Here is a 22564-nt window from a genome sequence, read left to right as displayed (position 1 = left end):
AAGCAAGACACCCTTTATTACTTGCAGCAAGGAGACAAAGCATGTATGCACAGGGTTTGTCTAAATGATTAATGACTAGTAGGTTATACTTATACAGTTTTCTTCCTGTCACATAGAAAATGTTACATTCTATTGCTGACGTAGTTAGACACAGCTTTCTGTATGTAATACAGAAAATATTGTTAGACTTATTGCTGACCAAGTTAAAATATCTGTCATTCTGCAAAAACATTTTGAGAAAAACAACCTGGCCTTGGGATTATGTCAGTCCATTTCAGCATTTCAGTTCTTCTATTGTACTGTTCTAATACATGTGTTACATTTTACCTAGATTCAAGGTACATTTCTAGCTTCAGTACAAGTAATGCTGACTACAGTTTAAACTTTCAAGCATCTATTGTTTTCTTTATCAATGGCTTCTAGCAGCTGCATGTTTTCTCATGGCATAAGCAGAAATCAATATCCCTTTGTTAATTTTCATGACATTAGCAGAAATGAATTACTTCTTGTTATTTGCTGACATTAGCAGAAAATAGAATGCTTCTTGTTAAGTTTCTACTGGCTGTGCAGATTCATGCATTGTGAACAGAATAAATGTATTAACCCTTTTAAATCTCAAATGCACTAAATGCACTAAGCATGCATATTACTATTACATATTTTTCTAACACCTCCTTAGGATCTTAATTTTGTTACAGAAGCTAACACTTGCTCCATTTGAACCAGCTATCCTTGCTGACCTGAGGTTCTGTACATGACAAACAGTTTTACTGATTGCAAGAAGGGTATCTTAGTTGCAAGCTCTTATTGTGAAACAACCCTGCCTCATTTTCAACAGAGACAGGGTTTCTTTGGCAACTAATCCTTTTTATATGCATAAAGTAGCGTCCGAGTTTACTTAAGCCAGACTGTCCATCTCCCCATTTTCTTTCATGAACCTAAAAATGAGGGAGAAAAGATACCCCGTACCTTGGATGTCAACAGACAACTCGGATGCTATCCTAACAGTACTAAATCTTTCAGATCTTGTTCGTTTCTTGTGAAGGTCAGAAGAAGGGACAATGTGTGTCAAAACAGATTACTTCCAAATGGTTGTCTCTGGCTTATACGTTTTGTTATACTCACCACTACAAAACTATTCCAGGGAGGGTCAGGGCCCACTCTGCTAAGGCCTTGACTTCATCTATGCGTTTTTGGAAAGTGTTGGATTCCAGAAGTATTCCAGAAGCACCAACTTAATCCTCTGTACAAATGTTTACAAGGCATTACAAATCTGATTCCTTCTCTAGGTCCAGATCAAACTTTGCTAGGACTATTCCACAGATGCTCTTGCATCCTTCTCCATGAACTTTCTAAAGCAGTAAGCTAGGGTAATCTAAATGTATAGCTAACGCTAATGCAGCAGTGATCAATATGATGAACATAGTGCAATTGTGTAAGTAAACTTACCAGAACAGGAGATGTTCAAATGATCTCTACTGCAGTAGCCATTCCCTCCCTCTCTCCATCCTCCTTTTTATGGTGTGTTGTTTATGCCAGGATATGGACATTTATTTTTGGTTTTTCCTAGCAATGACCTTTCAGGGTTCAGCCTTCCTCTCTCTGTTAGCATTAAAGCTGTAAAGGGGTTGATGCCAAAACCTGTCTCTTTAGTCTGCTCAGCTCAAACAGACAGTTTGGGAGTGTGGAAGGTGCCTTGAAACTTTGGAAGCTGTCCGTCTGTTATATGTTATGCAGGATATAACCTATATAGTTAAGGCTATTGCAACAGTGATCATTCAAGCATCTACTGTTGTGGCAAGTTTTCTTAGGCAGCTGTATTTTCCTTCTTATTTGTAGTAAGCATAGATCAATTTTAAATTTCGCACAGTAATGATATGTGTGACTGCCAGTAAAAAGAATATGGAGAAAAACAATTTAATGTTATAGTGAATTTTTATTCTTTAATTAACCACGACTGTATTGCAGATTTCCTTCAGTCTGTTTCATTATCATTTGCTTACCAGGCATTTTGTTTTTGTTGTCCCATATGAATGACCAAGGCTGCTGAGGTTAGCTCATTTATATATATTTTCAAAATAATTTTCCATAAGGACATCATGTTCTGTATTGCAAATTGTTGTGTTGATTAATATTTTACTTTGTAAATAGTCTATATTACTGCATTTAATATATGTATTTTAGTGATGTTTTGATGAATGACTCTGTACTGCACCAAAAATAAAAGCTAAACAATAAAATAAAAAACTGGAAATATGCATTGCAATTCTTTAACGACAGAAGGAAAATTAATTTTAAATCCTAGTTCACTATTCTTTTGAAAATGTTTAGATGTACACCACCATGGACACCTATCACAAGATTGTATTCGTATCTGGTCTTAAAGTTTAGTTTAGTGATTAATTTATGAGATTAATATTTACTGACTGTTACTTACCTATGGTTGCATCTTCCAATTCCATAATCACAGGCCCGTGCCACTGGAAGACGCTATGGGGACAGCAACTTCAATGGCACATTGTACTTCAGCTCTGGTGGAAAACGTATGATTTCAATGGAAGTAGATATGACAAATGAAATCCTAAAGCGCACTAAAGCCATAGGTGTGACAGCTAATATCCATCATACTCTGTCTGCTGAGCAGAAGGCCATCCATGCTGGTGTAAAAGGAAACATTTCAGATTCAAGGTAGGATAGTATTAAAATGTGGACGTGTAAGATAATTGTGACGGATTTCTGTTATTTTCATACGTTATGTTGAAATCAGTTATACTGAGGTTTACATGTTAAATGAGTGTAGATACTAAACTTCATTTTACACCAAGAGCAGGATTTATGTAATCTGCTGGGTTTAAGTTCACTAGTGGTTCGGGTAAGTGTTGCATAGTTTGGCAGGGAGAGCAGAGATTCCCCTGTGCTTTAAAGCCAGCTCGGATGCCTGCCAGTATAGCTGGTATTGACCTTTCATCTCTGTCTTTTTAATTTCTCCAAATCTTTTGGGTTTCTAATACCATGACAGGAATGGACCTCATTCCTAAGTCAAAGTACAGTCGATATAAAATGTTTACACACCCCTGTTAAAATGCCAGGTTTTTGTGATATAAAAAAAAATGAGACCACAATAAATCATTTCAAAACTTTTCCCACCTTTAATGTGACCTGTAACCTGTACAATTCAATTGAAAAACAAACAAATCTGTTAGGGGAAAAAATATAAAAAATGTACAATACGCTACTTGCATAAGTATGCACACCCTTAAACTAATACTTTGCTGTGTGTGCACACCCTTAAACTAATACTTTGTTGAAGCGCCTTTTGATTCAGTTACAGCATTCAGTCTTCTTGGGTAGGAGTCTGTCAGCATGGTATATCTTGACTTGGCAATATCTGCCCACTCTTCCTTGCGAAAGCTCTCCAAATCTGTCAGATTGTGAGGGCATCTCTTGTGCACAGCCCTCTTCAGTTCACCTCACAGATTTTCTATTGGATTTAGGTCTGGGCTCTGGCTGGGCCATTCCAAAACTTTAATTTTCTTCTGGTGAAGCCATTCTTTTGTTGATTTGGATGTATGCTTGGGGTCATTGTTGTGTTGAAAGGTGAAATCCCTCTTCATCTTCAGCTTTCTAGCAGATTCCTGAACGTTTTGGGCCAAAAGTGACTGGTATTTAGAACTGTTCATAATTCCCTCCACCTTGACTAAAGCCCCAGTTCCAGCTGAAGAAAAGCAACCCCGAAGCATAATACTGCCATCACCATGCGTTCATCCTTGGTCTCATCAGACCATAACACATTTTCCCACATGCTTTTGGGAGACTTGATGTATTGTTTTGTAAATTTTAGCTGTGCCTGGATGTTTTTCTGTGTAAGAAAAGGCTTCCGTCTTGCAACCCTACTGCATAGTCCAGACATATGGAGAATATGGGAGATTGGTTGTCACATGTAGTACACAATCAGTACTTGCCAGAAATTCCTGCAGCTCCTGCAGTTTTACTGTAGGTATCTTGGCCTCCCTGACCAGTTTTTGTCTTGTCTTTTCATCAATGTTGGAGGGACGTCCAGTTCTTTGCAATGTCACTGTTGCCCCATATTGTACCATTAAAGTACATTAGGGCTATATATTATTATGACAGCTACTGGGTAGGGCAGGACCAGCTCGAATGTCACACTGATGGGGGAAGGGATGTGAATTTAACATGTGTACCAATAACACTTTGTTTTACAGCACAATAAACCACTCCCATACCTAATAAAAAGTATATATATATTTAGAAAGCTTGTGAGGAAATTATTACTCTATTTTTGTTTTACTTGGATCGCTTGTCTGTGTACTTAATAAAGGATTTTCGACTGGAAACAGACTGCCTGCCTTGCTTGGATTACTTTCGAATACTTAGTAATGCTGTAGAATTATATATTTTCTATTATTACTTTTTGACTTGACGAGTTTACGTTCGCTACTTCTACTACTATTGTCTGATCTGATTAATATACAGTGATTAACTAGCAACCCCACATTGTACCCTCACACAGGCAGTCTCCCAGACACCTTAAGTGACCGCAACATAATATACTTTATATGTAGTAGAACAAGCATATGCAAAACTACTAACTATATATCCACTAGAAACACAAAAAAATTCTCTCCTGAGGTCCTCAACACTTTACTGTGTAACTGTGACTGGACCCCCCCCCTAAAATCCCTCCCACTTGACCAGGCTGTAGCATATTTCAACAAAACATTTCTACAACACCTAGACACTGTCGCTCCATTGCGCAAAATCAAGGTTAGAACCTCTACAAACTCCTGGCTCAGTAAAGAAACCAAACAAATCCTCAAGTCCAGAGACACTGCCTGGCATTACTATAAAAAAAAACAAAGAAACACAAAGCCTAACTAAGTACCAAGAACTGTGCAACCGTGCAAAAAATGCATTAGGCTGGACAAAAAAATCCTACTACACAACATTACAAACTAAATACCAACACAACCCGCAAAACTTTTGGAAAAATGTAAACCAGCTACTAAAATCCACCCAAAAGGCTACCCCCAAACCAACCACCCCTGACACTAAAGTTCCCATCGAAACACAATTCATCTCCCACTTTGTGAACTCAATTCTATCCTTAGTATCACAGGGCAATTCCTTCCTCACTATCCCCCCCCAACACAAATAACACTAATACAAGCTTTACCCTCAAAACAGTTTCCACCACTTCAATCAAAAGCATGCTCTCCAAACTAAAAACCTCATCAACAGCAGCCGACCTACTCCCCAGCTATTTCTTGAAACTCACAGCAGATGCTATTGCTATCCCAGTCTCCACTCTCATAAACAGATCAATTGTTGAAAACGATGTGCCCAAACTCTGGAAAATATCCCATGTTACACCCATACATAAAGGCGGGACCTCCACTGAACTTAATAACTACAGACCCATTGCTTTACTCTCCCCCCTGGCCAAAATCCTAGAAAAATGCATCCATACCCAGATGCTAAACTATCTCCTAGACTGCAGCATCCTGTCACCTACTCAGCATGGTTTCAGACCTGCCCATAGTACCACTACAGCTCTCCTCTGCTTCACAGACACAGTAAACCGTCTCAAAAATGAAGGCCTGCAAGTGTCAACTCTTTTTTGGATATGTCCAAAGCATTTGACACAGTCTCACACCAAATCCTGCTAAACAAACTAAACCAATATCATCTATCTAATTCCACTCTTACCTGGTTCCAAAGCTACTTAACTGACAGGTACCAAGCTGTGAAATGGGAAAATTCTCTCTCTCCTCAGCTGCCCATAACTATAGGAGTCCCACAGGGTTCTATCTTAGGACCACTACTATTCACAGTCTTCACAAATGACCTCCACACCTCCACACAGCATGCATCTATCATTCAGTATGCAGATGACACTACCTTAATCTGTGCTGCACAAAACATTCCCACCCTCCTGCAAACAACTCAACTAGCATTCTCTGATGTTGAAAACTACCTTACCAAAGCCCAACTTATCCTCAATCCAAAGAAAACTCAGCTTATGATTATAACCAGTTCTAACAAAAACACTAACAGTCAATTCACTATCTACTCCACAAATGCTACTCCAGTTGCTCCAGTGGCACATGCTAAGCTATTAGGAATAACCATAGACTCCCACCTAAAATTTGATAGTCATCTGAACTTAACTATTAAAAAAGTACATGCCAAACAGGGGGTCACTCTACCGTATCAAACCATTTCTTACCAACAACACAAGATCAGCCATTGCTCGCTCCCAACTTCTACCCACCCTACTCTATGCATCTCCCATTCTGACTAATCTCAACAAAACTGGACTAAGCAAAATGGAAGCTTGCTATAACAGAATTGCCCACTTTGCAGCAAATTGCTCATATAGAACTCATCACTGTACTGCTTTGAGACAGCTCCACTGGCTTGAACTGCCCAACCTCCTAACCTACAATCAGCTCTGCCTCTGTCATTCTATCTATTACGCCCCCAATAAGTGTCCTGCCCTCAAAAACCTAGTACAACATCACTCAGCCAAAAGGCCTCTTAGATCATCAAGCAAACTACTACTAGAAGTCACCAACAGCTACAATAGCTTTGGAGATGCACTATATAGTAGTTCAGTGGCTAAAAAATGGAACTCTATCCCTACTAGCATTCAAAACACATCATCCAAAGCCTCCTTTAAAGACCTCATCAGGCAACATCTCAAGCAAAGTTGGCAGTGCCATGATTGCTCCCCAGGCTAGTGAAAGCGGATAACATATACATACTAAATCTAGAGCAATTGATAATAGTTTTCAATCTTACTCACAAACACTGGCTAATCTACAATGTATGTACTGTACCTGTGTACTATGTATGTATTCTACCTACATTCCAAAGTTCAGCCGTACACCACAAATCTATTACTTACCTTTATTTTTAAAATTAATATTTTTTTGATTGTTCTCTCCACTGTAACTGTTTGTGCCGCATACCACTGTAAAAACATGTCTCTTGTAATTTATGTGTATACTGATCATGTCTAAATAACTAAATGTGTCTGTAATTTTTCTTTGTGGAGCTTTTCTCCCTGGGCCTCTGCTGAAAAAGGGCCTTTGCGGCTCAGTCAGACACCCCCGGTTAACAAATGTAAAAGAAAAAATAAAATATGGACTGAAAATCTTCCACACAGAGAAGTTTCTTACACTGTTTTGTTTTTAGACCCACTACACTTTAGTGGGTTGTTTTGAGACTTCGGGAATACCATGGAGATTATTTGGATTTTCTTAGTTAGAAACCTCTGAGGTCTCTCCAGTTGCTGCAGGTTTCTGGTGAGGTACACACAGAAGGGAGCATTGTACTCAATTAGTGGTCTGATAAGGGTCAAGTACAGTGGAGCTATAACCTCCCTGGTCTTGGATGCGATGCCTTTATTTATGAGATGTGCAATGTAGAATGCTTTTCTTACTACTACAGACACATGGTGCTTGAAGTTTAGATTACTATCAACCTGTGTTCCCAAGTGTCACACCACTGAGTTTGAGCTTAGAGGGGTGATATCTGTATCATAATTAGCAGGGGCTACGTCTTTGCCAAAGGGGATAATGATGCATTTTTTTGCTTTAAGTTTTAGTCCGTGAGTTTGGCACCAATCATTTTGTCTATGTCAGCCTTTTCTGTAATATGTTAATATCATTGGGGAACTCTATGATTGTGCCCAGTTTACAGTCATTTTCAAACTTGGTAAGGCACAGGCCATCTACCTACACCTGAACTTCAGAGAAAGAGATTCCAAATCAGAAGAGGGCCCAGCACAGATCCTTGCGATACCCCACTGATAACTGGTCTACTGGTGGAGGTGGACTCCCCAACTTTGACAGTGTGCATTCTGTCAGTGAGCCAGTTTGCTACCCATCTATTAACGTATGGGTTAATCCCCAGCTGGGAGAGTTTCTCTGTGATACCTAAATATGGGATTGTGTCAAAGGCCTTGGCTAAATTAGGATAGGCAATATGTACTGTTTTGCCCTCATCCAGGGGTTTGGTGACATTCTCAGTTAAGTCCACTGGATTTAATAAACAAAATCTCCTCTTGACAAAACCAATCTGAATCAGGTCAAGGGTTTGAAGGTCGCATATGTCCTTGTGGGTAAGATCCATGATGTTTCTTTCCATGACCTTGCAGATAAGGCTGGTTAGGCTTATGGGTCAATAGTTTCCAGGTCAGTTGATAGGCCCCCTTTGTGCAAGGGGATTACTGTTGCTATTTGCCACTCTGCCAGGACAAAGAAAGTTCTTAGGCTATGGTTAAAGAGAGTGCCAAGTGGTTCTGATAGGTCTTGTTTCAGATTATTTAGTAAGCAACCTGGAATGTTATCTGGTCTCACAGATGCCATGTTTTTGGCCTTGGCGAGTGCTTGTATGACCTGTTCTTTGGAGATACTCAGTAGAGGACTGGTATCAGGAATCCTTTGGAGTATGTCTGGTGGGGACGGGGGGGGGGGTGAAGTTATTGCTAAATATGTCACCTAGCAGGTTGGCAATTTCCTCCGCTTCATTGTAAATGGTAATGTTCACCATAAGTTCGGCACATAGCTGGGAATTCCCGTTTAGGTTTCAAACAAAGCTAAAGAATGCCTTATGATTGTCTTTAGGTAAGGATGCTAATTTAAACTCATAGTGAGCCTTAGAGGACTTAACAAGATATCTGATTTGCATGTTCAAACTGTGGAGTGTATTCTTCCTCTGTTGATTAAGTTCCTTCCTGTTCTTATATATCAGTTTCTTTCTTTTGTTGTAAAGTTTACCTATGAAGTATAGCCTGTGGAAAGTAACCTATGAAGTATCACCATTGGGCTATATACATGTAGGGTGTGTACTGTATGTAGTATAACCTGTGAGATATACCCATCTGAAGTATTACCTGTGGGATACACCACATGAACTATTACCTGTGGGATTTATTAAGACTAAACTGTGGGATGTGCCATGATTTCTCCAAGTCTTTTGGGTTTCTTGTACCATAACATGAATGGGCCACATTAGTCAAGGTATGATTAAAGTTCAATAAATTAATATTGTGTCAATCTTTGATGTTAGCCAAAAGTGCTGTTCTCAGCACACACATTGTGCACATAATTCACTCCTCCCTTAATTTATATGGCGTTACATGAATCAGTAGCATATCTAAGTATATCTGTAAATTCTTATTTATAAGACCCATTGCTGCCACTATTATTGGAACTGTCTGGGCATCCTTCCTCCACATTGATCTAATTTCTGCCTGCAAATCCTGGTATTTTATGACTTTGTGTTTCTCTGTATGTAACACACTGTAATCACTGGATGTAGCAATTTCAATGATCAATGCTTGTTTTTTTTCATGGACACCTACATCTGGTTTTCTCGCATCTATTTTTTTTGAATTGTTGGTAATGGGTGATGCCACATGATGTATACTTCATCATTACCTGTGGCACGCACCCTATGAACTATTACCTGTGGGATGTATTTTATGAAGTATTACCTGCGCAATGTATCCTATATAACCTGTGGGATATACCCTAAAAAATATTGACTGAGGAATGTACCCTGTGAAGTATTACCTGTGGGATGTATCCTATAAAGTATTACTCGGTTTTATTTCTCCAAGTTTTTTGGGTTTCTGATACCATGATGGGAAAGAACCCCATTCCCTAGTCAAAGTATGATTTAAGTTCATGAAATTAGTATTGCTTCAGTCTTTGATGTTGGACAAAAGTGCTCTTCGCAGCACCCGTAAAATGCCCAGAATTAACACCTTCTGAAATTCATATGGAGTTACATGTATCTGTAGTACATCTAAATAAGACTGTAAATTATTTTTTTTATGAGACCCATTGCTCCTGCTACTATTGGAACTGTATCGTTCTTTCATATTGCCATCATTTCTGCCTGCAAATGCTGGTGTTTTTTTTACTTTGTGTCTCTCCGTATGTAAGATGCTGTATTTCAAAAATCAATACTACTTTTGTCTTCTTTTCATGGATGTCTGTATCTGGTTTTCTCAAATCTACCTTTTGAGCTGTTGATAATGGGTGATCCCATGTGATATAAACTTCATCATCCTCTATAATGCTTTGTGGCTCATGTTTCCAATGCTTTTCAGCTGTTTTAGTATTGTAATGTTTTCACAATCCCCAGTGCAACAGTCTTGTCACATTATTATGCCTTTCAGTATACAGGCCCTCTGCCATTAATTTAGCACACCCTGCAACAAGATTATTATTTATTTATTGACATTTGTTTACCGGGAAAGCCCACTGGACCGAGCAGAGCCTATTTTCAGTGGAGGCCCGGGGAGAAAAGCTCCAATGCACAATACAACAAGGTAAATACAAAACAAAATTACAACAAGGTGGTTACAATATTTGTAGGAGTAGCTTCAATATACAAAGTGCCAGAAAGGTGATTTAAAACAAAAGTAAGCAAATTCAAACAAAGCAAAAATATGCAAATTCAAAACAATATTAAAAATAGCTGGACAATCCAGTTATATCAAGCAAGGTGCAATGATCTGAGTGTAGAGCAGCTATAGCTTTAGTATCTGAAACGGAGTAGAGAGGGACACTAAGAAAACAGCAACAATACAAGCAGACTGAAGCTGCATGAGGCTGAGGTTAGTAGCTGGTATGGTTACAATGAAGTATAAAGGCGTTAATGATGGTTAAGTAGGATATCAGGGGCAATTTGAGTGGAGGAAAAGTATGGTATAGGTGGTTAGCATAGCTAAGAAAGGCAGTACGGGGTTTGAGTCTAGGGAAAGGAGAGTTAGGTGTTGGCATTAGACAATGGGGAGCAGTTGCATATCTACTTGGAGAGAAGGTGCTTGTGTAGGGCAGTTTTGAATTTAATGGGGTGCTGTTCAGAATGGATGGAGGAGGGGAGAATGTTCCACAGTCTGGCAATAGTCCAGGAATATAAGAGTTTACCTGCAGGAAGATTAGGTTTGTGAACTTGTAGTAGGTTTTGATTTTCTGATCTTAATGACCTTGTGGGGGTGTAGGGGAAAATAAGGAGCTGAGTACAGGGCAATCTTGGGGTTGGAAAATTAGTCTGTGCAAGGTAGATAGTTGAAGATGTATTATGTGGTGTGGGAATTCGAGCCATTGGAGATTTCTCGGGGCAATACAATGATGGGTTGAGTGATGGCAGTTAGAGGCAAATGTGTTGATCTTATTGTAGCAAGATTCTAATTTTACCTGGAGGGAGGACTGAAAATTAGTAATGAAGCGCCATAGGTTAGAGAAGGAAGTAAATAGGAGAGGGCTAGTGCATGTTTTTGTTGACGGCGAGAAGAAATGATTATACTTGTATTGAAGTCCAACTTTTTGTGGTTTTTGAGATATTAGATTGGATATGTAAATCACATTTTAGATTGTCATCAGTTATGACTACTAAGAGTTTCATGCTAGCTACAATTTCAATTTTTATTGAGTTGAGAGAGAGAATGTTAAAGTCTTGTAATTTGATAGAGGTAGTTTTTTGGGGTGAATAGCATAAGTTTGTTTTTTTTTTTTTTTTTTTTTTTGGCATTTAAGGAAAGATGATTTTTGTGGAGCCACGATTCAACAATAGAGAAGGTTGTTTGGGTCTTTTATTTTAGGATATTAGGGTTGGGTGCATAGCATACTATAGCCGAGTCGTCTGCATATTGGACTAGGGAGGTGTGTGGTAAAACTTGGTGAAGGTTGTTTATGAATGTTAAATAAAAGGGGACCAAGGACTGAACCTTGTGGGATGCCAGTAGGGTTATGGAGGAAAGGAGAAGTGGAGTTTTACCACTTGACAGCATGTTGCCTATTAGAGAGATAGCTTTTGAACCCGTCGAGAGACTGAGAGGACAGCCATATGGATGAAAGTTGAGAGAGAAGGATAGAATGGGATACTGTATTAAAGGCTTTAGATAGAGCTAGAAAGAGAGCAGAAGCTATACAGTCAGAGTCACAGATTTTGTTAATGGTATCTAAGAAGGATATTAGTGCAGTAGAGGTACTGTGCCCGGGATGAAATTCATGTTGGGTTGGGGAGAGGATGTTTTTGTTTAGGAGGTATTAGACTAGCTATTTTGGATACATTTTTCAACAATTTTAGATATGGGGGAATAACAGTGATGGGTCGGAAGTTGGAGATATCAGAGGAAGGACCCCCTTTATGGAGGGGTAGGATGATGGCTTTTTTCCAAAGAGAGGGAACATAAGATTCTTGGCTCAATCTATTGATTAGAATGCTAATAGGATGGGCTATTGCATCATCAGCAATCTTAAGGAATTTGGCAGGAATATCATCAGTTGAGTTAGAACAGGATTTTAGCTTTAGTAAGAAATTTTTATACATGAAGTAGGAATAGGGGAGAGATTAAATTCAGTTTGGGAGGGAGGTTTGTCACAATTTTGCATGGTTCAGTTTAGGGATATGGTATTGGGAGGTACATGAGAAGAAAAGGAGGGGTTGAGGTGATGATTATTAGGTGGAAGGGGAGAAGAAGAGGAGGGGTTGAGGTGATGATTAGTAGGTGGAGGGATGGAAAAGGAGGCTGTAAGATTAGCTATTGTGTCAATGAAATATGAGTTAAATTTGGAGGCTATAAGGTCAGGTGACATGTTAAGGAAAGGACAGGGGTTGGTTTTGCTGCCAGGGTTCAAGAGATTATTGACGGAAGATGAGAAGAGTTTGGGGTTGTTTTACCCATTTGATTGTAGTTCCAGAAATAATCGCTGTTTGTCTTTACGAATACATTTTTTGAAAGGTTACATAGTTGTTAATTCTGGATAAGGTTGGCAGGATTATCAGAAATTAGCCATTGCTTCCAGGCTTTGTCCCTGTTTCTCATAATTTCTTTAGTAGATTTAGGAAACCAAGGAGCATGAATGGATTTAACTCTAATGGATCTAGTAATTGCAAGGGTACAGAGAGTGTTAAGGAAGGAGTTAATGAAGTAAAGTAGGGCATCATCTAGTGGTAAGGTTTTAAGACAGTTACAGTTGAAGCTGTTAAGGATAGTATTGAATTTATGGGGACAGAAGTTTGATAAGTTTTGTCTAACTCTAATGTTATGGGCTTTTGAGAGTGATGTGCAATTACGTATAGTGTAGGCTGGGAGATGATCACTAAAAGAATTTGCAAGGTTGCTGGCAATTGTATATTTAGAGGGAGTCTGAGACCAAGATCCAGTCTAGAATTGTGCCTTTGTTAGTTTTGAAGTCATATCTGGTAGTAGAATTGATTAATTGTGTAAAGTGGAAAAGATGTATGCTATGAGGGGATTGGATAGAGGAGGTAGTAGCCCAGTCAATGTTCATGTCACCTAGTATAATAGTTTCATTTTTATTGTATGGGATATCCAGGAAAGAATGTTTTCTAGAACAAGTATGTTATTCCTTGGTGGAATATAGATGGAATTGTTAATGTCAAGGAAATAAATTAAGATCTTGGCATTATGAAGTGTGGAATAGAAATTGGAAAGATGGCTTTGTTAAAACTATTAGGGTAAATTAAGGTGACACTACCTCCTTTTTTATGTTGTCTGTTGGCCCTGATTACATTGAAATTAGGAGGAAGGAATTCAGCATCTTGGATGTTTGGTTCATCCAGGTTTCAGTGGCAGCTAGGATATGTGTTTTATTCTGAGTTAACCAAGCATGGAACTCAGAGGCTTTGTTGTAGATGTTTAGAAAGTTAATGGTAGTTAAGTGAAGGATTTTAGAGAAGGAGGGGCCTGGGTTGGGGTGGATGTCTCCTAAACATATAATGGAGGAAAATAATAAAATAGCATTGTGAAGAGAGTCTTTCAGCAATTAAAGGAAGAGTTGAGGAAGCTGTAGCTGTTGTGATTGTAGAGTAAAGTATAGTTAGCAGAAAGTATAAGGGGTTTGCTGAATAGTTGAGACGATACTGGATAAAGGCTAGGAGAAATATAAGAGTAGGAGTGCTCCCTAGAATTCGATTGTGAGAGTGTTAGGTTAAAGGAAAAGGTTGGGGAGTATTGGCTTAGTGCTGTCAGATTAGTGAACAGGAGCAAAGCAGTGGTGAAAGGGAGTAGGAATGTCAGATATATGGTTAGGGAAGACATTGTGGAGGGTCAAACCAAGAAGTGATGAGAATGGAAGTAAGTAAGAAGGGAGATGGAGAAAGTAATAGGGAGTTACTTGAAAATGGAGGTGGGAAAACTGGTTTGTGAGTTATTTGGAGGATGCGGGAGGAAGTGGGAGCTGTAAGGAGAGGAAGTGGGAGTGATATGGGGAGAAAGTGCGAGTGATGAGGAGAGGAAGTGGGAGTGGCAGGGAGAGCATAAATGTAATTGAAGTGGGGTGGGTGAGAATGGGGATAGGGTAGGGGAGCAGAGTGAGCCTGGAGTGGAGTGGAGGGTGAATGGAGTAGGTTGCACCCAGTCCCAAATAAGGATGGAAAAGTACCCGAGGGAAAAAAGAAAAACTATCTCCAAAATTGGTGACAAGGTAAGTAGAAAGAAAATGGCCAAAGATAGACTATAAAGTAGACTAGGTGCGGGAGGATAGAAACCAGGGTACAAACAGCAGCCTAGAGGAGAGTGAATGTAATTGATAAAATGTGCTAGTTCTTTGGAGATTTCCTTAAAGCTGTGCAGGATTAACAAGTATGGTTTTGGAGAGGTATCCTAGGGGAAAATGTGCAGATAGAGTAGTTTAGGGCTGGCATGATAAAAACAGTAAGGCAAAGAGGAGTTGGGAAACAATATAACAGGGAAAGATGTGCAACTGTTTCCACTTCTGTTTTACGGAACCAGCATTTGTCTGTTTCTCCCACATGCTCAATGGACTTTGTAAACCAACATGTATGTAGTCCTCTGTCATGGGCTGCCAATATTAACCTTTTATCTTCAGGTTTAAATTCACCTCTCCTTAAGAATTCATGTGTCAGATCCTTATCAACATGAAGTTGTTCCAGGAGTTTTCTGTGCTTGCAACTATATTTGTAGCTTTTCCACATTTCTTGCCTTGTCATCTGATTCATCTCCTTATATTCTTTCTTTTTTGGCACATTCAGTTGCTGCCTGATTTTTATTTCCTTCTGGTTTGGTTTCTATTCCTGCTTGACACTGATATGCTTCTGCTAAACTAAGCAAGGAGGTCATCTTGTTGTCTTCGTGTTTCAAAACATTCAATATGTTTGGATCTAATTAGATCAGCAGTTGTGTATGCAGTGCTACAATTGCAGATCTATACATGTAATCAGTTTCAAGGAGGCCCATATCTACTTCAGGACAAGGTATATATAATTTTGGTGTCTGATGTCATTTTCATTCTTCCTCAACACATAGCATTTGTATATATCCCTTGGATCTGACTCTGCTGCATACTCCAGACTTTGGATCCAACTCTCAAGCTCCTCCCTCTACCTATAATGTCCTTGTCCATCCTCACATCTTGTTTGCCACCATCATGCTGAGACACAGTTTCCTTCTCTCAAGTGGTTTTTGTAAGTCCTCTTGATATATTTACTTAAAGCTTTTCTCTATTTTTTTCTTAACCTCCCTCTTAGTGTACACTTCAGTGTTAGATTTCTGTACTATTTTTGTAGTATTCCTACCTTTGCCATAGTTGGTAATTCTTTTTTACGTTTAACACAGGGTATTTTCCTTAATTACCATTGCTGATATTACTCTTTTCTTTCCTTTCCTGATTAAAAAAAAAAAAAGTTAACTTTTTTCTATTTTTCTAGTGCACTTCCTTCTGTCATGGCCGACAAACTTACACGGTTCAAGAAATGTGCTACTTGTGGGCATAACATTCTGAACTCAGATGCCCACAATGAGTGTGTTTATTGTCTTGGAGCCACCCATTTGGATACCAACTGCAGTATCTTTTCTATTTTTAATTCAAGGGCTTTGGCTGACGGATGCAGGAAACTAATTTTGTAAGACCTCATTCCTCCTGCTGCAACCTCTTCTTCTGTTGCTCAAACCCCTAGTAAATCTTCAAAATCTGCTCCAACAGAGCACAGAAAATGCTCCCTGTCGAAGTCTCCTAGGATTTCGTCAGAGTCATCAACTAAAATTCAAATAACCTCAGATCTGGCATCCTCTGATCCAAAGGCCAGATATTCGGATCCAAAATCATTGGATCCTAAACCTTCAGATCCAGTCATACCTGCTATCCCTATGGTGCCTACCTTGGATCACAGACTCTTGTATCTGAAACCTGGCACCTCTCAGAGAGTTTGCACACCAGATTTCATCCTGGGATCCAGTTTCTCCTACTCTGCAATCTCCTTTCTTGCAGACTCCTAAGAAACATTCCAGGCCACAGTCCACCACATCCTCTAGGTCTTCCAGAAGTTTATCAGAACTGGATGTACTGTAACAGAGACCTGATTTAAAGTGGCAGAAAGCACCCCTGCATTACCAGGCTATAACTCATTCCACACCATTCAGCCCCGAAACATGGACTGAAGCTCCAAAGCTGGTGGTATCTCCATATTCATAAAGGATATGCACACCTCCAGACTAGTAGCCAGCATAACACATCTAAGATACTTAAAGTACAACTAACATTGGGTAAGATGGCGATCCAGGTCATAGCCTGCTGTAGTTCCCCAACCATGTCCCTAGACTCACTCCACATTCCTAAGCACCCTGGAATCTATCAAGGTCCAACCCAACACTGTCTTACAAGGAGAATTCAACTACCCCTCCATCAACTGAGAAAACTACTCAAGCACAAATACACTGGGCCAACGCTTCCTGGAATTCATCAATTCCAGTGCCCTGGACCAGCTCATTCTGCCCCACACTGAAGGAAGTGACATCCTTTACCAGGTTATTACTAACATTGACGACCATTGCTCTACACCAATAATCAATCCTTCCCTGGTCAGATCCGACAATAAACTAATCACCATGGAAATCCACATCCCACCCACACACCACCCCCTGCAAAAGTAACCACCTTGAAAAACTTCTCCAAAGCTGACTTTGGACGCCTAAAAACAGAGGTGGCCAACTTCACAGCACCCATGCCAATGGAAAATAGCTGCATGACTACTGAATCATACACCAATTCACTGTACGAACATATACATAAATGCATGGAACTAGCCACATCCAACAGAACCAAGATGCTCTCCTCCAAAAAAGGAAGCCAATCTAGTGGTTCCCTGCCATTAATAAACTCTACAACAGATGGAAAAGACTGTTGCAGAAAAAGGTGAAGTCCCAAGACTGGAAAAACTCCCTTATTAGCCTCAACAAAAAGTTGAGATCCCTCATCAAGGAAAAACTCCCTTATTAGCCTCAACAAAAAGTTGAGATCCCTTTTCAAATCCTCTAAAGCCAGCTATGAAGGCAGAATTGCGACAGACACTAAAAACAATCACAAAGCCTTCTATATCAAGAACCTCCATGGCAATACCCAGATTTGCTCTGAGTTACTGCACAATGGTACCTCCTATACTGAGCCAACAGATATTGCCAACATACTGGCCAACAGAGTCAGTGCCAACTTTACCCCTCTTCCCCCTAAAGTACCAATCAGTATACAAGAAGAATGCCAGGCACTCAGCATTACTGCAGCACAGGTTAAAGCTGCACTGTCCAAGGCCAAGAATACAGCTTCCATGGAACCTGATATCCCTGGCTGTGTTCTACATGAACTACAAAGCAAACTAGCACCACAACTGTGTTCCCTGTTCAGTCACAGCCTCACCTCAGACTTTGTTCCTACCGAATGGCACACTGCTACAGTCATCCCTCCCCATAAAGGGGGGGGGGGTGACTACAGACCCTGGGAATTACCGCCCCATTAGCGTGATGAGTCTGATATGTAAAGGTATGGAGCGTATCATCATGGACTTGATTAACAAAGGTATAGGAAATCTTCAAACTCTAGACCCCACACAATTTGGCTTTGTGAAAGGGAGATCATGCCTGCTCAACCTGGTTGACTTCTTTGAGTCAGTCACCAGGGCTGTGGATGAAGGTAAGGCAGTTCATACAGCCTACCTCGATCTGGCTAAGGCCTTTGATACCATTCCTCACTCAGGAACTATTGATAAACTAATCAAACTAGGCATCAACCCCTATATCACTAGGTGGGTTGCAAATTGGCTCCCAGATAGAACACACATTGTGAAAGCAGCAGACTCCAAGTCAGACTGCCGACCATCACGAGTGGAGCCCCACAGGGATCGGTCCTGGGTCCTTCCCTGTTTGGCATCTACTTCTAAGAAGTCCAGGCCAATACAAAGGGACTCTGGCTGACCAGGTTCACAGATGAGTGCAAGCTGGGAGCCATTATTAACTCCCCAAGTGATGTAGACATCCTACAGAAAGGCCTCACTGAGACCAATGACTGTTGTCGAAACCATGCCCTTAAGCTTAACGCCAAAAAATGCATCATCATCCCCTTTGGTAAAAACTCAGTTACCACTAATTACCACATTGATGGGAGCCCACTGAACACTGAAGGCATTATAAGAGATCTGGGGATGCAGGTTGAAAGCAATCTCTCCATCTACCACCACATTGTCACTGTGGTCAGAAAGTCCTTCTGTGTGACACATCTCATTACCAAGGGTTTTGCATTCAAGAAGAAAGAGGTCATCATCTCTTTCTACTCTTCCCTCATTAGACCAGTCATCAAGTAAAATGCCCCATTTGGCATGTACCTCACTAGAAACCTGCAACAGCTGGAGAGGCCACAGAACTACCTTACGAAGAGGATCCTAGGCATTAAACACATGTTCTACATGGACAGACTCAAAAGACTCCAGCTAGCCTCCGTCTAATATCGCCTACTTTGGGGCGATCTCTGGTTGCCTTACAAAGCCATATCTAACCCAGCTCTGCTAGAAATGCTACAGCTAAAGAAATCCCAATCCCTGTGCACCACATGCTCCAGAAACCTCAACCTCATTACCACAATCAACAGAACATGCTGGAGGGACACATTCCTCACCCAGAGACTGCCCGTGCTCTGAAATAGACTTTCCAGTCAAGCAGAGCACCTCGCTGTCCCTCTTCAAGAGAAATTTTGATGAGTGGATGGGTAACAGAAAGTCCACCATGGGATCAATCCATTGGCTCTACTTGATAGCGGCACTGGCAGCTAACGTCAGCGGCATGATGCCAGGGCACTTCTACAGGCCAGGCTTGTAAATGCTCTAGGGTCATTAGCCTAGTACACACCTATGAAACTATGAACCTATGATGCAAAAATATCTCAGAGCTAAGGTCTAGATGAGGGTCATACTGGCTCAGGCTCCTGTTGGATCCGTGAGTCTTCCAACCACATCTCATATGATTCTGTGTCCTTCTTAGATCTGTCCTACTGATTTGGAACCCCAGGATGTGACAGCCCAGTGAGCTCTGGAGTTGGATCCAAAGAAAATTTCTTCTTCTACTCCAGCGGCATCCCTGGCTAGTTCCCATCCTACACGTTTGGATTGGAATTGGTCCTGGAGCCGAAGTGTTGGTGTTGGATCCTTGGGGCTAGGATCAACTCCGATGTTATCAGATCTGTATTTGCACTCGGAGCCTTGGATCTGGACAGTTCAGCTCCGGTTCCATCCTTGAGACACAGATCTGATAGGAGGCATGATCTTCCTGCACTGGCAGTCTTGGCTTTCAAAGATTCACATGGGGATCACTCTTACAGAGGCAGATGAGGAAGTTCCAATGGTAGATGTCACCTAAGAGGCAGAGGAGGTCCACAAAATCAGGGTTTCCATGATTCCTTTCCAGACAGACCCTTTCAGCACTCCTGATGTGCTTTGTGACTGTTCACCTCTGGATGCAGTCAGGGGATGATTATCCTTGCACCCAGATGCTTGGGAAAATATAACAGAAGATTCCTATGTGCTAAGAATATTATCCAGAGGTTATTCCATTCCATTTTTCCAACTTCCTGTTTGCAAAAGAAAGATCTTCTTGACATTCCACTCAGTCAGATGAAATCAGCAGCACAAGAAATTCAAAAGCTGCTAGACATGTCTGTTGTCTGGCACATCAACAAACAAGGGGAACCTGATCTTACCATCTTTGCAGAGAAGCCATGAGAGTATGGCAATGGGCAATCTGTTCAAGCTGCTTTCTAGTTGCAACCATACCTCTCAACCTCTTAGAGCAAGAAATCTGGATAAAACCATAAATAAAAGGGGGACAGAGGCCCAAAAATAGGGACAATTTCTAAATACTCTTCTAACAAACTTAGAAAGATGATAGAATAACAGGTTTTGCATTAACATGAATTTTTCTGAAGGGTATGAAGTTTGAAACTCAATGTATATCATTTTCTAACTTCAGTCTTTAATGATTTGCCACTAATTTGCCAGAAAACCACAATTTTATGAAAAACAGTCCAAAAATATGAGGCAAAAATCTAGATGTTCTGTGAAAATCTGTACAGTTGAGAAGTATGGCAACATGCATACCAGAGAAAACCAACGTGTAACTGGACAAATTAAGCCAATCCATTTTGGTCTGTCAGTCTATGGCAGAAGAGATTTTTCATCATTGGGGCCAACCTTGCTGCGTCCTCTTCCCTTCCCCCTACAACAAGTGGAGCAAGTATTTTGCTCTGATCCCCCATCAGGGGGAGTCACTGAGAGATGCCCTAGTCCATGTTTGGCCATCCAGTCTCCTTTATACCTAGCCTTCACTTCCCTTGTTTACCAAATTTCTACAGAAAGCAAAGCAGTTGAAGAGCTCAGTCATCCTTATTGCCCCCTATTGACTTTGACAGTTATGGTTTCCTTTTCTGTAGTCTCACCTTTGTTATCCTCCAAAGATACTGGAACCATTTTTCAGATTTCCTCTCACACCCCTCAGGGATGAGCCATCCAAATATCCAGGTCCTCTAGCCAACCAAATGGTTTCCTCCACTTCCAGTAATGTTCAGACAGCCCAGGCCTTCTTCCCCAGCACATACCATAGTATTATCCTCAAAAAAAGACTCTACAAAGAAGGTTTACAAGAGTAAGTTGAAAAGATTCTCCCTTTGGACATTGAAAAATGATTTTGACCCTTTTTCTGACCCGGTTTCAGCTGTCCTTGGATTTTCGACTGTTCTCTTTAAAGAAGGAACTATGTTTTTAATGATTAAATTGCAATTGACTGCCATTTCTAATTTTCATATAAAATCATAGGATCATAGGATCATAGGAGAGTACTAGGCTAATGGCTCTGGGGCCCTTACAAGCCTAACCAAGAGGTTATGCCCAAAAAAGAAATCTCAATCAGCACCTGTCACCCCTGTCAATGAGGGACACAGGTGGAACCCCTGGAACAAATTTGTGGTTGCCCATCCACTCATCAAGGTTTCACTTGAAGAAGGTCAGCAATGTACTTTGTTTGACATGTATGGGGAGTCTATTCCATAAATGGGGCAGCCTCTGGGAGACAAACCTGTCTCTCCAGCAAGTTTTGTTAATGTCACATATTAGATTTAAGCCTTTTGATCGGGTACTACACGAGGAGTTAGATTTACGGATATGGAGCATCACTAGTAGAGCAGGGTCTGAGATTGCCTTGTAGGTGAGACACAGATCAACTCTGAGCAATCTTTATGATACAGAGTAGAGTGATCGTGATTTGAGCCAGTCCACATAGGACAGGTGTTGGAGGCCATGGATTCTCTTAGTGAGGTATTTTTGTGGCCTTTCCAGTTGGTGCTGGTGTTTGGAGAGGTACATACCATATGGGGCATTGTTCTCAGTTATTGGCCTAATGAAGGAGGAGTACAGAGAGGTAATAACCTCCTTTTTCTGGATGCAATCCCTTTACTTATGAGATGAACCAAGTAAAAGGCTTTTCTGACCTCTGCCGTTACATGATGGTCAAATGTGAGATTGTTGTCAACTTGTGTACCCAGGTCTCTCACCACAGGTTGTGTGTTTAGGGGGTTGCGGCTAATGTGGTAATCAGTAGAGGCTGTGTTTTTGCTGAGTGGTATGATAATACATTTTTTTTGCATTTAACTTAAGGCCATTACTTTGGCACCAGACATGTGTTGCTGTGAGGCCCTTTTGAAGTATGTTAACATATTTGGGGAGTCAATGACAGCACCCAGCTTACAGTCGTCCGCAAACTTGGTCAGCCACAGGCCTTTTGTCTTTGCCTGGACCTCTGAGAAGTAGATGCCAAACAATAGGGGTCCTAATGACAGGTCTGCTATCAGTGGTAGTAGCACCTATTTTTACCTTGTGGGCCCTATCAGTGAGCTAGTTGGCCACCCACCTGATGAGATGGGGATTTACACCAAATTCTGTTAGTTTTTCAATGATGCCCAAGTGGGAGATTGTGTCAAAGGCTTTGCCCAAGTCAAGGTAAGTTGTATGTACTGACTTTCTCTCATCCAGTGCCTTGGTGACAGTCTCAAAAAAGCCATCCAGGTTCAACAGGCAAGATCTTCCCTTGGCGAATCCGAAGTGGGTGGGGTGAAGTGCTTGGAGATTGCCTATGTCCTTGTTTATGAAATCCAGAAAAATGCATTCCATCATGGCCTTACAGATCAGACTTGTCAAGCTAATGGGGCAATAGTTTCGAGGGTCAGTA

At 40.7% G+C, this 22564-nt stretch overlaps 1 protein-coding gene across 1 annotated transcript in view; it reads left to right on the top strand.

Moving 5' to 3' along the window:
* LOC122816125 overlaps window positions 1-22564 on the top strand; it is a gene marked incomplete in the record, with an annotated part of 1432330 nt that overhangs the window by 1041149 nt on the left and 368617 nt on the right. Inside the window, 1 exon segment of the mRNA XM_044088884.1 lies at window positions 2471-2688. Within this exon segment, the coding sequence (XP_043944819.1) occupies window positions 2471-2688 (218 nt within the window).

The sequence above is a fragment of the Protopterus annectens genome, chromosome 12.part0, assembly GCF_019279795.1.
Source record: "Protopterus annectens isolate FY-2018-M chromosome 12.part0, PAN1.0, whole genome shotgun sequence".
NCBI classification, from domain to species: Eukaryota; Metazoa; Chordata; order Ceratodontiformes; family Protopteridae; genus Protopterus; species Protopterus annectens.
Note: the sequence above shows the minus strand (reverse complement) of the source record. Positions and strands in the feature narration are given on the sequence as shown.